This window comes from Balaenoptera musculus, chromosome 20 (genome assembly GCF_009873245.2).
Source record: "Balaenoptera musculus isolate JJ_BM4_2016_0621 chromosome 20, mBalMus1.pri.v3, whole genome shotgun sequence".
Taxonomy (NCBI): Eukaryota; Metazoa; Chordata; class Mammalia; order Artiodactyla; family Balaenopteridae; genus Balaenoptera; species Balaenoptera musculus.
This window is the reverse complement of record NC_045804.1, coordinates 57472519-57485922: the sequence shown is the minus strand read 5'-3', so window position 1 is coordinate 57485922 and position 13404 is coordinate 57472519. Positions and strand designations below refer to the sequence as shown.

The following is a 13404-nucleotide window of genomic DNA, read 5'->3' as shown; positions in this document are numbered from 1 at the left end:
TGCTAGTGTGGAACGCTGCCCTTGATACCTGAAAGCAGGGGGGCTGGGATTGGTTCTTGCATCCTTGCTACTTCCTTATGGTTTCGAAATGAGTCTTCTGTATCATTTGATGTTGTGAGTCACAGAGAAACTTAGGTAATCAAAGGGAGCACCTCAGCGGAATGTAATTTTATTCTTATTAAATTATCAAGGAGTGAAATAAAAATGGATTTTTAAAAACAGTCTTCCTTTGAGGGGTGCTCTAAATCCTCCAGGCCAGGTGGCAGGACGGCTACATGGATGGGTAAGAAGGTGCCCTCTCTATCACCTTCCTGAGAATGGCTGGGACAGAAATGAGAGGTTTTTTCCCTGCTCGTACCTAACCTGATTTCGCTCTCTTTCTGCATACTTACCATCTGATTTCATACTGTGTGACACAACAGGGAAAATAACAAAAACCAACCCCATTCGATTAAAAAAAAAAAAAAAAAAAAAAAACCCTTACCAATTTCTGAAATACCTGATATTTCGTTCCAGAAAAAGTCATCAATTTACTGATTTTTTCTTTTTTTTCACTCAAAAGAAGGGACTGTGGAGACAAGAGCGTAGGGCAGTGTGACTTAAGTGTTTTAAGTTCTGTTTCACTTAAATTTATTCTACTCACGTTGATTACAGAGCAACAGGAGAAAGCTTTGAGAATTAAGGACAAGTAAATTCAAGCACAGAAGCTTATGAGTAACTAGGTTCCTTTCAAAAAGATCAATAAATGAATATTTTAAACTTCCACTGACCTTATTTAAAGTACACTGCCAGAAGTGTTCTGTTTGAGCCATTCTCATACATTAGTCACCTTTTTGCAAAACAGCTGTGGCAATTTGGCACACTAGAAAGAGCAGTGATTTAGGAATCGGAAGTCGGGAGGTGTTGTCTTGGCTCGTTCACAGGGAGAGTGAATGACAGGCTAACGTCCCCTGGATGAGGAAGCCATGCATGAGAGGATTGACGCCGATGGTCTGTCTTTAAAAGGCTCTTCTATGAGTCTGTGCTGCAGTCTGGAAACCACAGAGAGAACTCGCCAGGAAAGTGTGGGAGAGCGGAGAAGCCTCACCTCACGCAGAGTTGCACTGTTGCTCTAGAGTACAATTACCATTCTCTTGGGGGGCAAACACATGAGTCAGGATTCTAAGAGGTGGCAGCCTCGTGGGTTTAAGCAGGAAGGCACTAAAGGGCTTGCAGGATCGTTGGGGGATGGGGGGACGGCTGGAGAGACAGACTCCAGGCTGAGCTTCCGGGAGCAACGCTCGAAGTTACAGCGCACAGAACTGGGCTGCCAGGAGAGCTGCTGCCTCTGCCGTGAAGGGGAGCCTTAAACCAGGACGCTGCCTGCCTGGTCGGAAAGCTGCCACCAGTTTCCAGCCGCAGGCGCACCTCGCCTCTGCTTCCGTCTGTCTCCGCGTAGTGAAAGCCCTGTGCCCTGCCTCTCCTTCCTGACTCAGGTCCTGATCCACGGCTCGTCCAGTCTTTCTGCTGGGAGCCTAAATCCCCCATCGGAAATCCTAGCTGCGGGGGGGTCCCGAAATGTCATCTTTCCAACCTCTGTGCGCCAGGTGGGGATTAGATTCACATTGACACACCAACCCGTTGTATCCACCACGGACAGTAAGCTAACTATTTTATGATAAATAACATTTGTCTGGGTTTTTTTTGCAGTTTACAGTTACATCCTTTTTATTTAGAGCTCATGTCAAGTCACTCTACATATAAAAATGCTATCTCTGGCCATTCCGGAGAAGACATATCTCTGATGAAAATTAAGAGCGGTACCCACGTTATTTCCTAAAATGCAAAGCTGGTACGGAGAACAGGATTTTCAGTTTGGGATCCTCCTCCCAGATTTGTTTCCTCTTCTCGACGTTGGTTGTTTCCATCTGTGTCCTGTGTCCCGTGGGGACATCCTCCACCTTTTCAATCTGATTTGCTCTTTGCCGTGCAGACCTGTGAAGGAAGACTCGGAGCCCTCCGAGGTGGACGCCCCTGGCCGGTGGCACGGCGTCTACGTGAACAGAGCTCCTCCGACGTCTTCAGAGTCTGCAACCACCGTTAAGTCCCTTATCAAGTCATTTGACTTGGGACATCCAGGTATTTCGTCATTCTGTTTCATAAACGAAACTCAAATTCAGACCGTGGCCCCATGGATCAAGCCCGTCCTCCACCACCCTGGTCCCACGTTGGTGTGACCACGGGGCCCTTCCCAGGCCATCCACGTGTAGACGTGGTGCACGATGCCCTCTGGGGCTCCAGTGAGACAACAGAGAGAGCCAGCTCTCCTGTCCTCCTCTCCTCAACACCAGTTCCTGCCTCTCCGCCTTCCTTTTCTGCCTCTGTGTCTGTGAAATCCAGGCCACTGCTGATGGCCTTCTTGCCATCTCGTGAGGATTAGCGGGGTCGGCCAGAGGCCTCGTCTCTTGGGAAATGAGGCACAGATCTGTGTGTTCGGCCGCCTTGCTGACACCCTGGCCTTCGTTATCCTAGAACGTGCTGCTACGTGCTTCTCCCCATGGTCTGTGCGGCCGCGGGCGCTGACCTGTCGTTGCTGATCGTGGGACATGCCCAGCTTTTTCTGGCAGTGTCTGCCTGACTCACAATTCACCTTTATTCACTGTTACCGCCACATGAGAAAAATGCATCTCTCTACTGTACACCCATAAAGACAGGGAAGAGAAGAAACCAAATGTGCCTGTATCCAAAATACAATATATTTCTTCCCTTGATGGCAACAGATATGCCTGTTGTAGTGGAAGGCCAGAGTAACAGCTAACCCTAGGATGCCGTCTCTGCTAAAATAGTTTGGGGCTAAATTAGATTAAGATTAGACTACAGAGACCGGAAGCTGTGAAGGCTCAGTGACTGCATTCGGTCTGTGAAGGTGGGAAAGGAATGAACAATAATGGTTTATGCAAGAGTGTTCTGTTCTGCCTGCTGTAGGTGACTCATCCCCTGTATGTTTTCTTGTTCCTCGTGAGTCCTACATCTAAGACCAGCCCCCATTTAGTTAACTCCCCCCAACTCATTCCCCAATTCAATACTGGTCCAGGGCAGAAGAGGGTGAAAGAGTACACGTAATACCTAATTAGCATCATGGGATACTTCTTTAGCCACCAAAAGAGTAGCAAGTCAGGAACTATTATTTGCTGTTTTGAACCGGAGCAGCGTAGAAATGTCCCCATCTCTTTTCTTGGCAGGTGGAGCTGGGCAGGACATTTCTGTCCATAAGGCCTCCAGGAGCCCCCTGAGTGGGATCCCCGTGAGGACCACTCCAGCCGCCGCTGTTTCTCCAATGCAGGTATCAGAGCCAACGGCGTGGGGCGGGGGGTAGGGCTGGTGTCACGCGGTACCCAGGCAACAAAAGGGAACCGAGAACCAGCGGTTTTAGTTTTTTGAGGCACGTTGAACATTTTTTTTAGTACACTTAAAATAATACTAATGAAACTTTCGTTAAAAATTACCTTTTGGTTCCTGAGGAAGGTCTGAGATGCTGCAAACGTCGTACAGGTTTGTTAACGCCTCTTTCTTGGTTTCCCATAAGATGACACTGTCAAAGTTTTCAGTTAAATGAAGATTGTAATTTTTATTAGAAGTGGACATTGAACTGGATATATTTCTCAAAGAATCGATTTTTTAAAATGCCCCCAGGGAGAGAGAATGTTTACAGTTTATAAATTCTTAGAGTTCACTGCATGTAACTGCATGTAAAACCTGAAGGTTTTAGACCAAAGCCTCTTGGCATTTCTATGACCAGGGCCTTTGTTGTTATTAATGGCACTCAGCATTTTGCCTCTGCTGAGCTAAGATTGATGTTGTCATCAACAAGTTCCATTTTTGATGTTATTAGTAGTTATGGATATTGTTTGGGATCTTTTAAGCTTTAAAAAAAATACTTTTTTCACTTTTTTGCCCTTGAAGGTAACTTCCACCACCTTCTGTGTAAAACCAAATAAAACAATTATTTATTTTATGATAATCATTTTTTATTTAATAAAAGTGAAAGAGGTCATGCTTCGTTTTTACTTATCTTTGTTGAGCTATAAGCACAAGTTTGCTAGTAAATGTTTTACAACTGGCTCCTTGGGGGAAAGAGCCCCGATTTGTAGTGTTTGCCAATTTCTTGGTAAATATTCCCATTGTGGCCAATTTCAAGCTGTTTCTACGACCTCAGTGCATATGGGGTTGAGAAGAGATGTACGTTAGATAGTATTTGTACAAGACAGACACAGCAGGTGTGAAAACCCCATTAGCAAAATGTAGAAAAATAATTAGGAAGCAGTGAGTTTTGAGTATTTATTACTTTTGCTCTTAACATAGTCTCATTTTAATAACGGCTGTGTTTAGTAGCTTAGCCTGCAGGATTCCTGAAGATTTATCAATTGGCCCTGTGAGCAGGTACACACCAGCTGCAGCACACCGCTGGCTATAATTCACATACCGTGACGTACAGACCTCTTCAGTACGTAACTTGAATGTTTCCATGTGTAACCAACACCAAGATAAAGCATGTCGGTCACCTCAGAAGGGCCTCTCGTGCCACCGTCTCGTCAGTGACCCCCTAGAAAGAACCGTTCTCTGACCTCTCTCGCCACAGATCAGTCCTCTGGGATCTCAGACTTTGTCACTGGATTGTGCTCAACGTTGAGTCTGTGAGATTCGTTCCTATTTTTGTGGCACTTTGTCCTTTTTTCGTTGCGGTGTCACGTTCCTTTGTGTAAATATACCATTCTACTGATGGTTTATCCATCCTACTGATGGTTGACTTTTGGATTATTTCCAATTTTTAACTCTTGTGCTTATTTTATTTTATTTTATAAATTTATTTATGTATCTTTGGCTGCACTGGGTCTTCGTTGCTGCGCGTGAGCTTTCTCTAGCTGCAGCGAGCGGGGGCCACTCTTCATTGCGGTGCGTGGCCTTCTCACTGCGGTGGCTTCTCTTGTTGCGGAGCACGGGCTCTAGGCACGCGGGCTTCAGTCGTTGTGGCACGCGGGCTCAGTAGTTGTGGCGCACGGGCTTTGTTGCTCTGTGGCATGTGGGATCTTCCCGGACCAGGGCTCGAACCCGTGTCCCCTGCATTGGCAGGCGGATTCTTAACCATTGCGCCACCAGGGAAGCCCTTGTCCTTATTTTTAAAGTATCTTTTTTCCAAAAATTTCAGTATAAAAGGGAAAAAGTGAAAAATCCCCCTTGTTCCCTAGCCCCAGAAATAACCACTGTTTATGGCTTGTTGTGTATTCTAGATGTTTTTCTTTAACATAAAAATGTGTGTGGGGGGGCTTCCCTGGTGGCGCAGTGGTTGAGAATCTGCCTGCCAATGCAGGGGACACGGGTTCGAGCCCTGGTCTGGGAAGATCCCACGTGCCGCGGAGCAGCTGGGCCCGTGAGCCACAATTACTGAGCCTGCGCGTCTGGAGCCTGTGCTCCGCAACAAGAGAGGCCGCGATAGTGAGAGGCCCGCGCACCGCAATGAAGAGTGGCCCCCGCTTGCCACACCTAGAGAAAGCCCTCGCACAGAAACGAAGACCCAACACAGCCATAAATAAATAAATAAATACTTTAAAAAAAAAAAAAAAGTAGTTTAAAAAAAAAAAAGAGTAGTTTAAAAAAAAATGTGTGTGTGTGTGTGTGTAGTGAGGGAGAGAAAGTGTTATAAATTGGGTTACACTGCATGTTATTCAGACACTGGCTCCTTTCGCTTTGTCATTGGCATGTACCCCCGAGGGCAGGGATTTTTATCCCTTTGGCTTGGTGTTATATCTCTTGTCTAGAACAGTGGCTGCACGTAATCATATCATAGTAGAAGCTCAATAAATATATGTTGAATAAATGAAGGAATGTATCAGATATCTTTAAATGTCAGTGTTTGGAGAAGTAATTCATTCTTTTTGAAGGCTATATGATAATGCAGTGATTAACTTAACCTCTCCTCTGTTGATAGGCATTTAGGTTGTTTTGGATTAAACTTATTGCAAAAGTGAAATTCCTTCTACAAATTTTTCCCCACTCAAGGGGCTATTTCTGTATGAATGTGTATCCCCATTCTTTTGTAAGTACGTCAGTCACTCTAGCTAGTTAAGCAGGAAGGAATTTAACACAGGGAAGGCTGCAGGGGAAGCTCTGGTCTGCACTGCGCTTCAGCAAACGTTCCCAGAACACCCCAGAGTTGGCCCATTAAAGGAACATTTATTTCTGCCAGAATCAGGAAGTCTTCCTCTAAGTGCAGCCTGAGACCACTTCTGTCAACATGTAGGTTCAGCCTTCGGGCCACGGCACAGGTGCAGTCCCCTGTCAGCAGGTCCTGCCCTCTAGGTCCATCCAGGTCGTAGCTAGTGACAGGATTCCTTTCTTTTTTAAGGCTAAACAGCATTCCATTGCATGCAAAGACTTCCTTTATCCATTTATCTGTTAATAAACTTTTAGGTTGTTTCCACCTCTTGGCTAATGTGAATCATGCTACAGTGAACATGGGTGTGCAAGTACCTCTTCAAGATCCCGTTTTCAGTTCCTTTGCGTATCTATCTACCCAGAAGTGGTATTGCTGGATCACGTGGTAGTTCTATTTTTACGTTTTTGAGGAACCTCCCTACTGTTTTCCACACCAGTGGCACCATTTCACATTCCCACCAGCAGTGCACGAGGGTTTTCTCCACACCCTCACCAACACTTGTTTTTTCTGTGGTGGTTGTTTTTTTTTTTTTTTTTTTAATTATTTATTTATTTATTTATTTATTTTTGGCTGTGTTGGGTCTTCGTTTTTTCTGTGCGAGGGCTTCCTCTAGCTGTGGCAAGCGGGGGCCACTCTTCATTGCGGTGCGCGGGCCTCTCACTATCGTGGCCTCTCATTGTTGCGGAGCACAGGCTCCAGACGTGCAGGCTCAGTAGTTATGTCTCACGGGCCCAGTTGCTCCGCGGCATGTGGGATCCTCCCGGACCAGGACTCGAACCTGTGTCCCCTGCATTAGCAGGCAGATTCTCAACCACTGCGCCACCAGGGAAGCCCCTGTTTTTTTTATAATGACCATCCTCGCAGGTGTGAGGTGATATCTCATTGTGGTTTTGATTTGCTTTTCCCTGATCACTAGCGATGTGGAGCATCTTTTCATGTGCCCGTTGGCCATTAAAAAACAGTATTTTTTACACGCATCGTTGAATATACATAGAATATTCCAGGAAGATGTTCACAAACCTGGTTAATAACAATTACCCCAGGGAGAAGAACTGGGTGATGGGAGTGAAAGGGAGACTTTGTTTTCACTCTGTGTCCCTTCTGTTCCTAATAGGATTTATTACCTATTCAAATAAAGAAGTCGTTTTAAAAGGTCCCCCTGGGGATTCTAACGAGCTTGAGAACTGTTATATGCGCGTGCGCACACACGCACCCGCACACACACGCACACACACGCGCACACACCCCTTGCTCATGCTGTCCCTGATGTGACACGTCCACCTGTGTGGGTACCTTTTGGTTTCAGAGGCATTCGACCTTCAGCAGTGCTCGGCCGGCCAGCAAAGGAGTGACTCAGCACTTGGATCTCCCAGACCTTCCCCTCTCAGGTAAATCACCTTAAATAGGAAGTAGTTTTGACTTACGTATTGTGAGGTAAACTTTTCTTCTTTTCTCTGCATGAAACTGAGCTTAGAAAAAGAATCATTTCTTTGCAGTAAGCGGCATTTATTGCAAACGATTTCAGATTCTGAGTGTGTGTGTTATGGACGCAGGACCCCAGCTGTGTTCTACTGGCTGCACTTCTCAGGGTGCGTGAGTCTGGGAGAAATGTCAGGCTCTGGAGGTCTCTTGTCTGTTCTCTTAACTGAATCTCAAGAGCATATCTCATCTTTAAAAGTAACTATTTTGAGAAAAAAATCTTACCTGATTCTGAAGGTCTGTCGCTCCCACAGTACCTAAAATATGCCTCTTCTGAGCCATCTTTGGCTCTGAGGGTAGACCTCTTCCTGTTGTTATGCCATGTTTTTAAAACTTCGGATCCCGACGGTGAAGCGCTGCTTGTGACCGCAGGGCCTCACGCGCCTCACTTTCGCTCCTGCTGCACGTGCCGTGCTGATGGCTGATGTGAAGGAGCTGTTGAGGGGGAGCCGGGGTGGGACGGCGTGTGGGCTTGCACCTTGGCCCCCCTGCTACCTACCGTCTGGCTCTGGCCCGGCTGTTCCAGCCCTCGGCGCTGGGGTTCCCCCATCTCCGAAACAGAAATCGTGCTGTCCGCCTCACGGGACGGCCTGGAGGGTTGAGTGAACCCAGCCGGGCTGGGGACAGAGCCGCGGAGGTGCTGCTGTCACCTACGCACTGTCGCCTGTGGAGTCGGCTCACAGCCCAGAGCCAGGGGGCGTCAGCGGAAGGTTCCGGCTGTCTAGAACCTGCACCCTGGAAATAGATGGCTGGCTGCGAGGTCACTGCTATGAGGAAACAAAAATGGTGAAAAGAACACGAACTGACTTATTCCTGGTGCCTGTTAGAAGGAGAGAAAGCCAGAAATCTAGACCGCATGGAGAGAAATCCGTTGTGTCTTAGACAGTTTCTGTGACATGGTGAATAAAAAAGACATCCCCACTGTCCTTTTAGGCCATGGTCAAACACAGGTTTATCCTTAAAATAGTTGTTTCTGTGAGGCAAGTTTCACCCTTTGACTGTAAACTGTTTCACCTCACCACCTTATTTTTTTCCCTTCTGAATTTTTTCTTTTTCATGGAATTAATAGGATTTTAGCCTTAGATAAACACTGACATTGAGAATTTAAAGATTACCTTGGTCCGTTCCCTGCATTTTACAGGTAAGAGGCTCAAGCCCTGAAGAGCTTAAGCGATTTACAAAGGCCACACTGATTTTGAGTAGCTCTGGGACCAGGATAGGACTTTTCCTGATTCCTTCTACCCAGTTGCCTTCGGGTGACGAGGCTGGCGATCGCTTTGATGAGCAGCTTCATAAAGAAGTGGTCACGGTTTGTACAGGGCTTCAAGTTGTCATAATGACTTCCAGGAAGAAGGAAATGGTGACCAGAGACCACGGGTTGTCCAGGGTCAGAGGAATAAGGAAACCAGAGGGGGTGCCCGCGTTGAGTTCTCCACATTGGCCACGTAGCGTGAAATAGGAATAACTTGGTTATAAGCACAGGGCTGTGTGTGTTATGTTTTTTCAATGGTGGTAAAATATCTGTAACATCAGATTTACCATCTGAACCATTTTTCAGTGCATCAGGTGAACTTTTGGTCTTAGTATTGGTAATCTCTGTTCCTCCAGCTCTAAAGTTTCCTTTGTGTAGAGAAACCGTTCTTTTCATTGACAAGATAAATACTGACGCTGAGACCACAGCGGCGATTGCCCGGAAGTAAATAGTTCATCCTCAGCCACCCCCCTTTCCCCCCCGCAGGCGCCTGTCCACCCGGGTGATTCTGTTTACCTGGCTCGGAAAGGACTGCACGGTGACAATTGCCTGCTTTCCGGCCAGCCTTGCAGCATCACGTCCCCAGAAGCTGCAGGACCGGGGTTAATACACTGTTTTTGTTGTTCCCTTTAGTGACGTAAACTCTGTTTTTCTCTGCTCTTCCCAGCTAATTAGCCTCACTCCCAGCTTGAGCACCCCTAATTGATGCTATCAGCTGTACAAGTATTGTTTTCTCCACGACTGTGGCGTCAGAGGAGGGACCCTGGGCTCGGCCTGGTCACCAGCTGTGTGTGGCATCAAGCAAGTGACCAGTTTCCTGCTCCCAAATCCTCTGTACATACAAACTAGACAGTCTTGGGAATTTTCTCCCATTCTACACTTTTGTGATCCTTTAGGAAATATCCTCTGGAGGGTTAGGCTGTTTCATTAGCTGTTTTGCCACAGACTAATATGACAGCAGAGAGGAACCTTAGAAGAAATATCGTGACTGATTTTTGGCAAGCCAGGCCCTGTGGTTGGCATGGCTTCCTGTCCTGGGAAATGGGTGTCATTCCTGTTCCCGGCATTTTGACCCGATAATCCCACTAGGGGTCTTCCTGCTGGCACCCTCCCTCAGATGCGCGTCGATTAGAACATGGCACTTCACCGGGGGTCGGGCTGGCTTCATGGGCCTGGCCACCCGTGCACCTGCCAAAGGCTCTTAGAAGCAGGATCTCTGTTCAGTACCCTGCTGGTGCCATCTTGAAATTCAGAGTAATTTTTGAACAAGGGGCTAACTTGGCATTAGTCCCTGTGAATTACAGAGCCAGTTCTGCCTGGAGAATCCTTTCTAGAAAACACCATGTCCCTGTTTGCATTTTCATCACTCAGTCCAAAAAGTGTATCTATGTATCTCCATCTGTATCTGTTGTGTATTTCTTTAATAATTTTACTGGAGTGTAGTTGATTTAAAATGTTGTGTTGGTTTCAGGTGCACAGCACAGTGATTCAGTGTCTGTTGTGCATTTGTACGTGACACTGATGTGAGGATTGTACTGGGGAGTGTGGTGACCCGTTGGGCCTCTCCTCCTCACACGGGTGATTCTGTTGTCCCCACAGATCTTCTGAAGGGAAGGACCGAGGACCTGAGACCAGACCCTTATCTCCGCAAGAGCCCCTCGCTCGAGTCCCTGAGCAGACCCCCTTCTCTGGGCTTCGGGGGCTCCAGACTGCTGAGCGCTCCCACCGGGGGCTGGAAGCCACAAAGCAAACTCAGGTATCCATCAGAGCCTGTTATGTCTCCTGCCTTTGCAGTGTCACACCAGCAATTCTGACTGCTGACAAGGTTCCGGCCGAACTGTCTTCCTTTTGTCCTTTCACACTCCTAAATACCACTTCTCCGTCTGTGTCAACCCTTCCCTGAGGTTGCAGCTCACCACCCGGTATCCGGGACACCCCCTTTTCTGCCTTTGGTGTCTGACACCCATTTGGTATTTAATTTACCGTTGCATAGTATGTGTGCCTTTGTCCCCGTTTGGGCTATAATTTAGTGGACAGTAAATACTTCATATTAACACTTTGATCTCTTTCTCAGCCCCTTGTATTGTGCTACACTGAGCCTTTCAGTAAATATTTATGAATAAGCAGGTAGATGAATACACAAAATGGGCTACTTTAGAAGTAGTGGCTTTTTAACAAACATTAGAACTACCATTATGAGTATTATAAAAGGATTTTATGTAAGTCTGAATACCTCAGGTCAGCTATTGTCATATCTGTGGGTGTGGCCTATATTTGGACCCAAATAGATGAGGTCATATCTTTCAGAGGTTTAATTTAAAGCCCCAGATGTTACATTTCTGTCTTGTTTATGTGCAAGAGATTTAAATAATCAAAACAGGCTTTAAGTACCAGAATTAGTGCTATTCTGAAATTTCTCTTTTCTTTATGCCAGAAATGTATACAGACAGGCTATGTGTATATTAATATGCTATTTATATTATACATTCATCATGAAAGGTTAGATTAGTGAAGTTAATTTGTTGTTTCTTTTTTATATTCATGTTATTGAGACAAACCAATAATAGAATAGAAATTATTTACTTTGGAAATTCTCGTATTATTATTATTATTGCAATCATATCTAGTTAACTTTATAATTTTAAAGAAAACTGGTAAATGTTTTATTTGTTTATGCAGAAACTCTTTTCCAAGCCTTCCCTTCAGTCTTCTCTGATTTGTCAGGCCTAGAAACTTGGCTGACAAATTTGATGAGTTAAGTGATGAATTAAGACCAGGCCTAGTAAAAACAGGCAAAATCACCATAACTTCATCGTTAACAGTGATTCTGACCACAGAAACTCATGGACTCCAATTTACAAATATGCCGGGTACACGGGAGAGAAGCCACCTGAGGTCCAGAAGTGTCCCGTTACTCTTTTAAAAGTCATTGTCATTAAATAGTGGATGGATACAAAAGAATAATAATAAAATACGTCTAAGGCATGAAGAATTAACAGTACAATGGAGATGCACCTGGGTACCTACCTTCTAGTTTAAGGAAAAGAAAATCATTACTTTTGAAATTTCCTATCAGCCGCTTCATTGGTATCACCTCCCTGCCCCCCTCCAAGGTCACCACCATTCTGAACTTTCCTTGCTTTTCGTTATACTATCACCATGTATGTTTGTACCTCTAGCAGTATAAACAGTATACTATTTAAATTATATATTTAACATTTTGTATACATGGAAACATCTTGTGTTTATTTCCTTTTTTTTAAATTCAAAATTGTTCCTGTGATTCACTCACATTATTGCATACCTCTGAACTCTTTAGTTTTTATGGGTATATAGTATCCCCTTGTATGAATATACCACAGTTTATCCATTTCCTAATGAGGTACATTTGCTTGTTTCCAATTTTTTGCTATTATAAAAAGTGCTGCTGTGAACATTCTTGTATATATGCCCTGATGATATATACCTCGGGGAGGAAATCCTATTACTCTTTTCTAAAAAATTGAGGTATAGTTGATTTACAATATTATATACGTTTCAGGTGTACAGCATAGTGATTCACACTTTTCAAAGGTTATACTCCATTTATGGTTGTTATAAAATATTGGCCATATTCCCTGTGCTGTACCATATATGCTTGCAGATTATTTATTTTACACGCGGTAGTTTGTACCTCTTAATCCCCCCACCCTTATATCGGCCCCTCTCCACTGGTAAACACTAGTTTGTTCTCTATATTTGTGAGTCTGTTTTGTTCTATTCACTAGTTTGTTTTATTTTTAGATCCCACATACAAATCCTGTCATAGAGTATTTGTCTGTTGCTCTTCAATTGTTGCTACAGGTGCCGCTCCAGACGTGCACCACCTCCTGTTCTCGCTCTACTCCTAGTGGTGTAGGGAAATAGAATACCGTTCCACATGCTATAGGAATGTAGTTCTCATTTCATGATATTCGTCATGGAAGACACTGTGTGATCTTTAGTCCCTCTTCAGTATTTGGATAATTTTAGGTCACGTACAAAGTGTAGGTGTCTGTAGAAAACTGAGACTGGGGCACCTAGACTCTTGCTCTTGGAATGATACGGTATTAATTAGTGAAATCACTTCCTCTGGCTAAACAGGTGCTCAGAATTGAGTTCTTGCACCATAAACTGAGGAGAATGAGTGTCACCTTCAGAGTTTCAGGGCCCCCCCCCATTTTGAGTCAGTTTTACCGATTTTGTTTTCCATCTCCATTCCCATCACTTCCCCGTAAGTAACCAATCTGGTGTTTTTAAAATGCCCTTCCAGTCTACCTTTTATTTGTTACATAGAAATAGGTGTAGCCTTGAAGCATGCAGAGTGTTTTTCTATAGGTGTCTTTAATTAAAATGATAACTGTACATAAGTATTGATAAATAAATAAATGGCTAGAAGGATGGAGCAGCAGATAGATTGGAAAGAAAAAAAAAAAAAAAAACCCTCCCCAGACTTCTGAAA

At 44.9% G+C, this 13404-nt stretch overlaps 1 protein-coding gene across 5 annotated transcripts in view; it reads left to right on the top strand.

Annotated features, from left to right (window-relative positions):
- SPECC1 (sperm antigen with calponin homology and coiled-coil domains 1) overlaps positions 1 to 13404 on the top strand; it is a 256135-nt gene that overhangs the window by 186817 nt on the left and 55914 nt on the right. For all 5 annotated transcript variants that reach the window (XM_036836780.1, XM_036836784.1, XM_036836781.1 and 2 more), the window contains 4 exons: positions 1973 to 2118; positions 3222 to 3322; positions 7500 to 7581; positions 10524 to 10680. In XM_036836780.1, coding sequence (XP_036692675.1) covers positions 1973 to 2118; positions 3222 to 3322; positions 7500 to 7581; positions 10524 to 10680 — 486 coding nt within the window. The remainder of the gene's footprint in view (positions 1 to 1972; positions 2119 to 3221; positions 3323 to 7499; positions 7582 to 10523; positions 10681 to 13404) is intronic.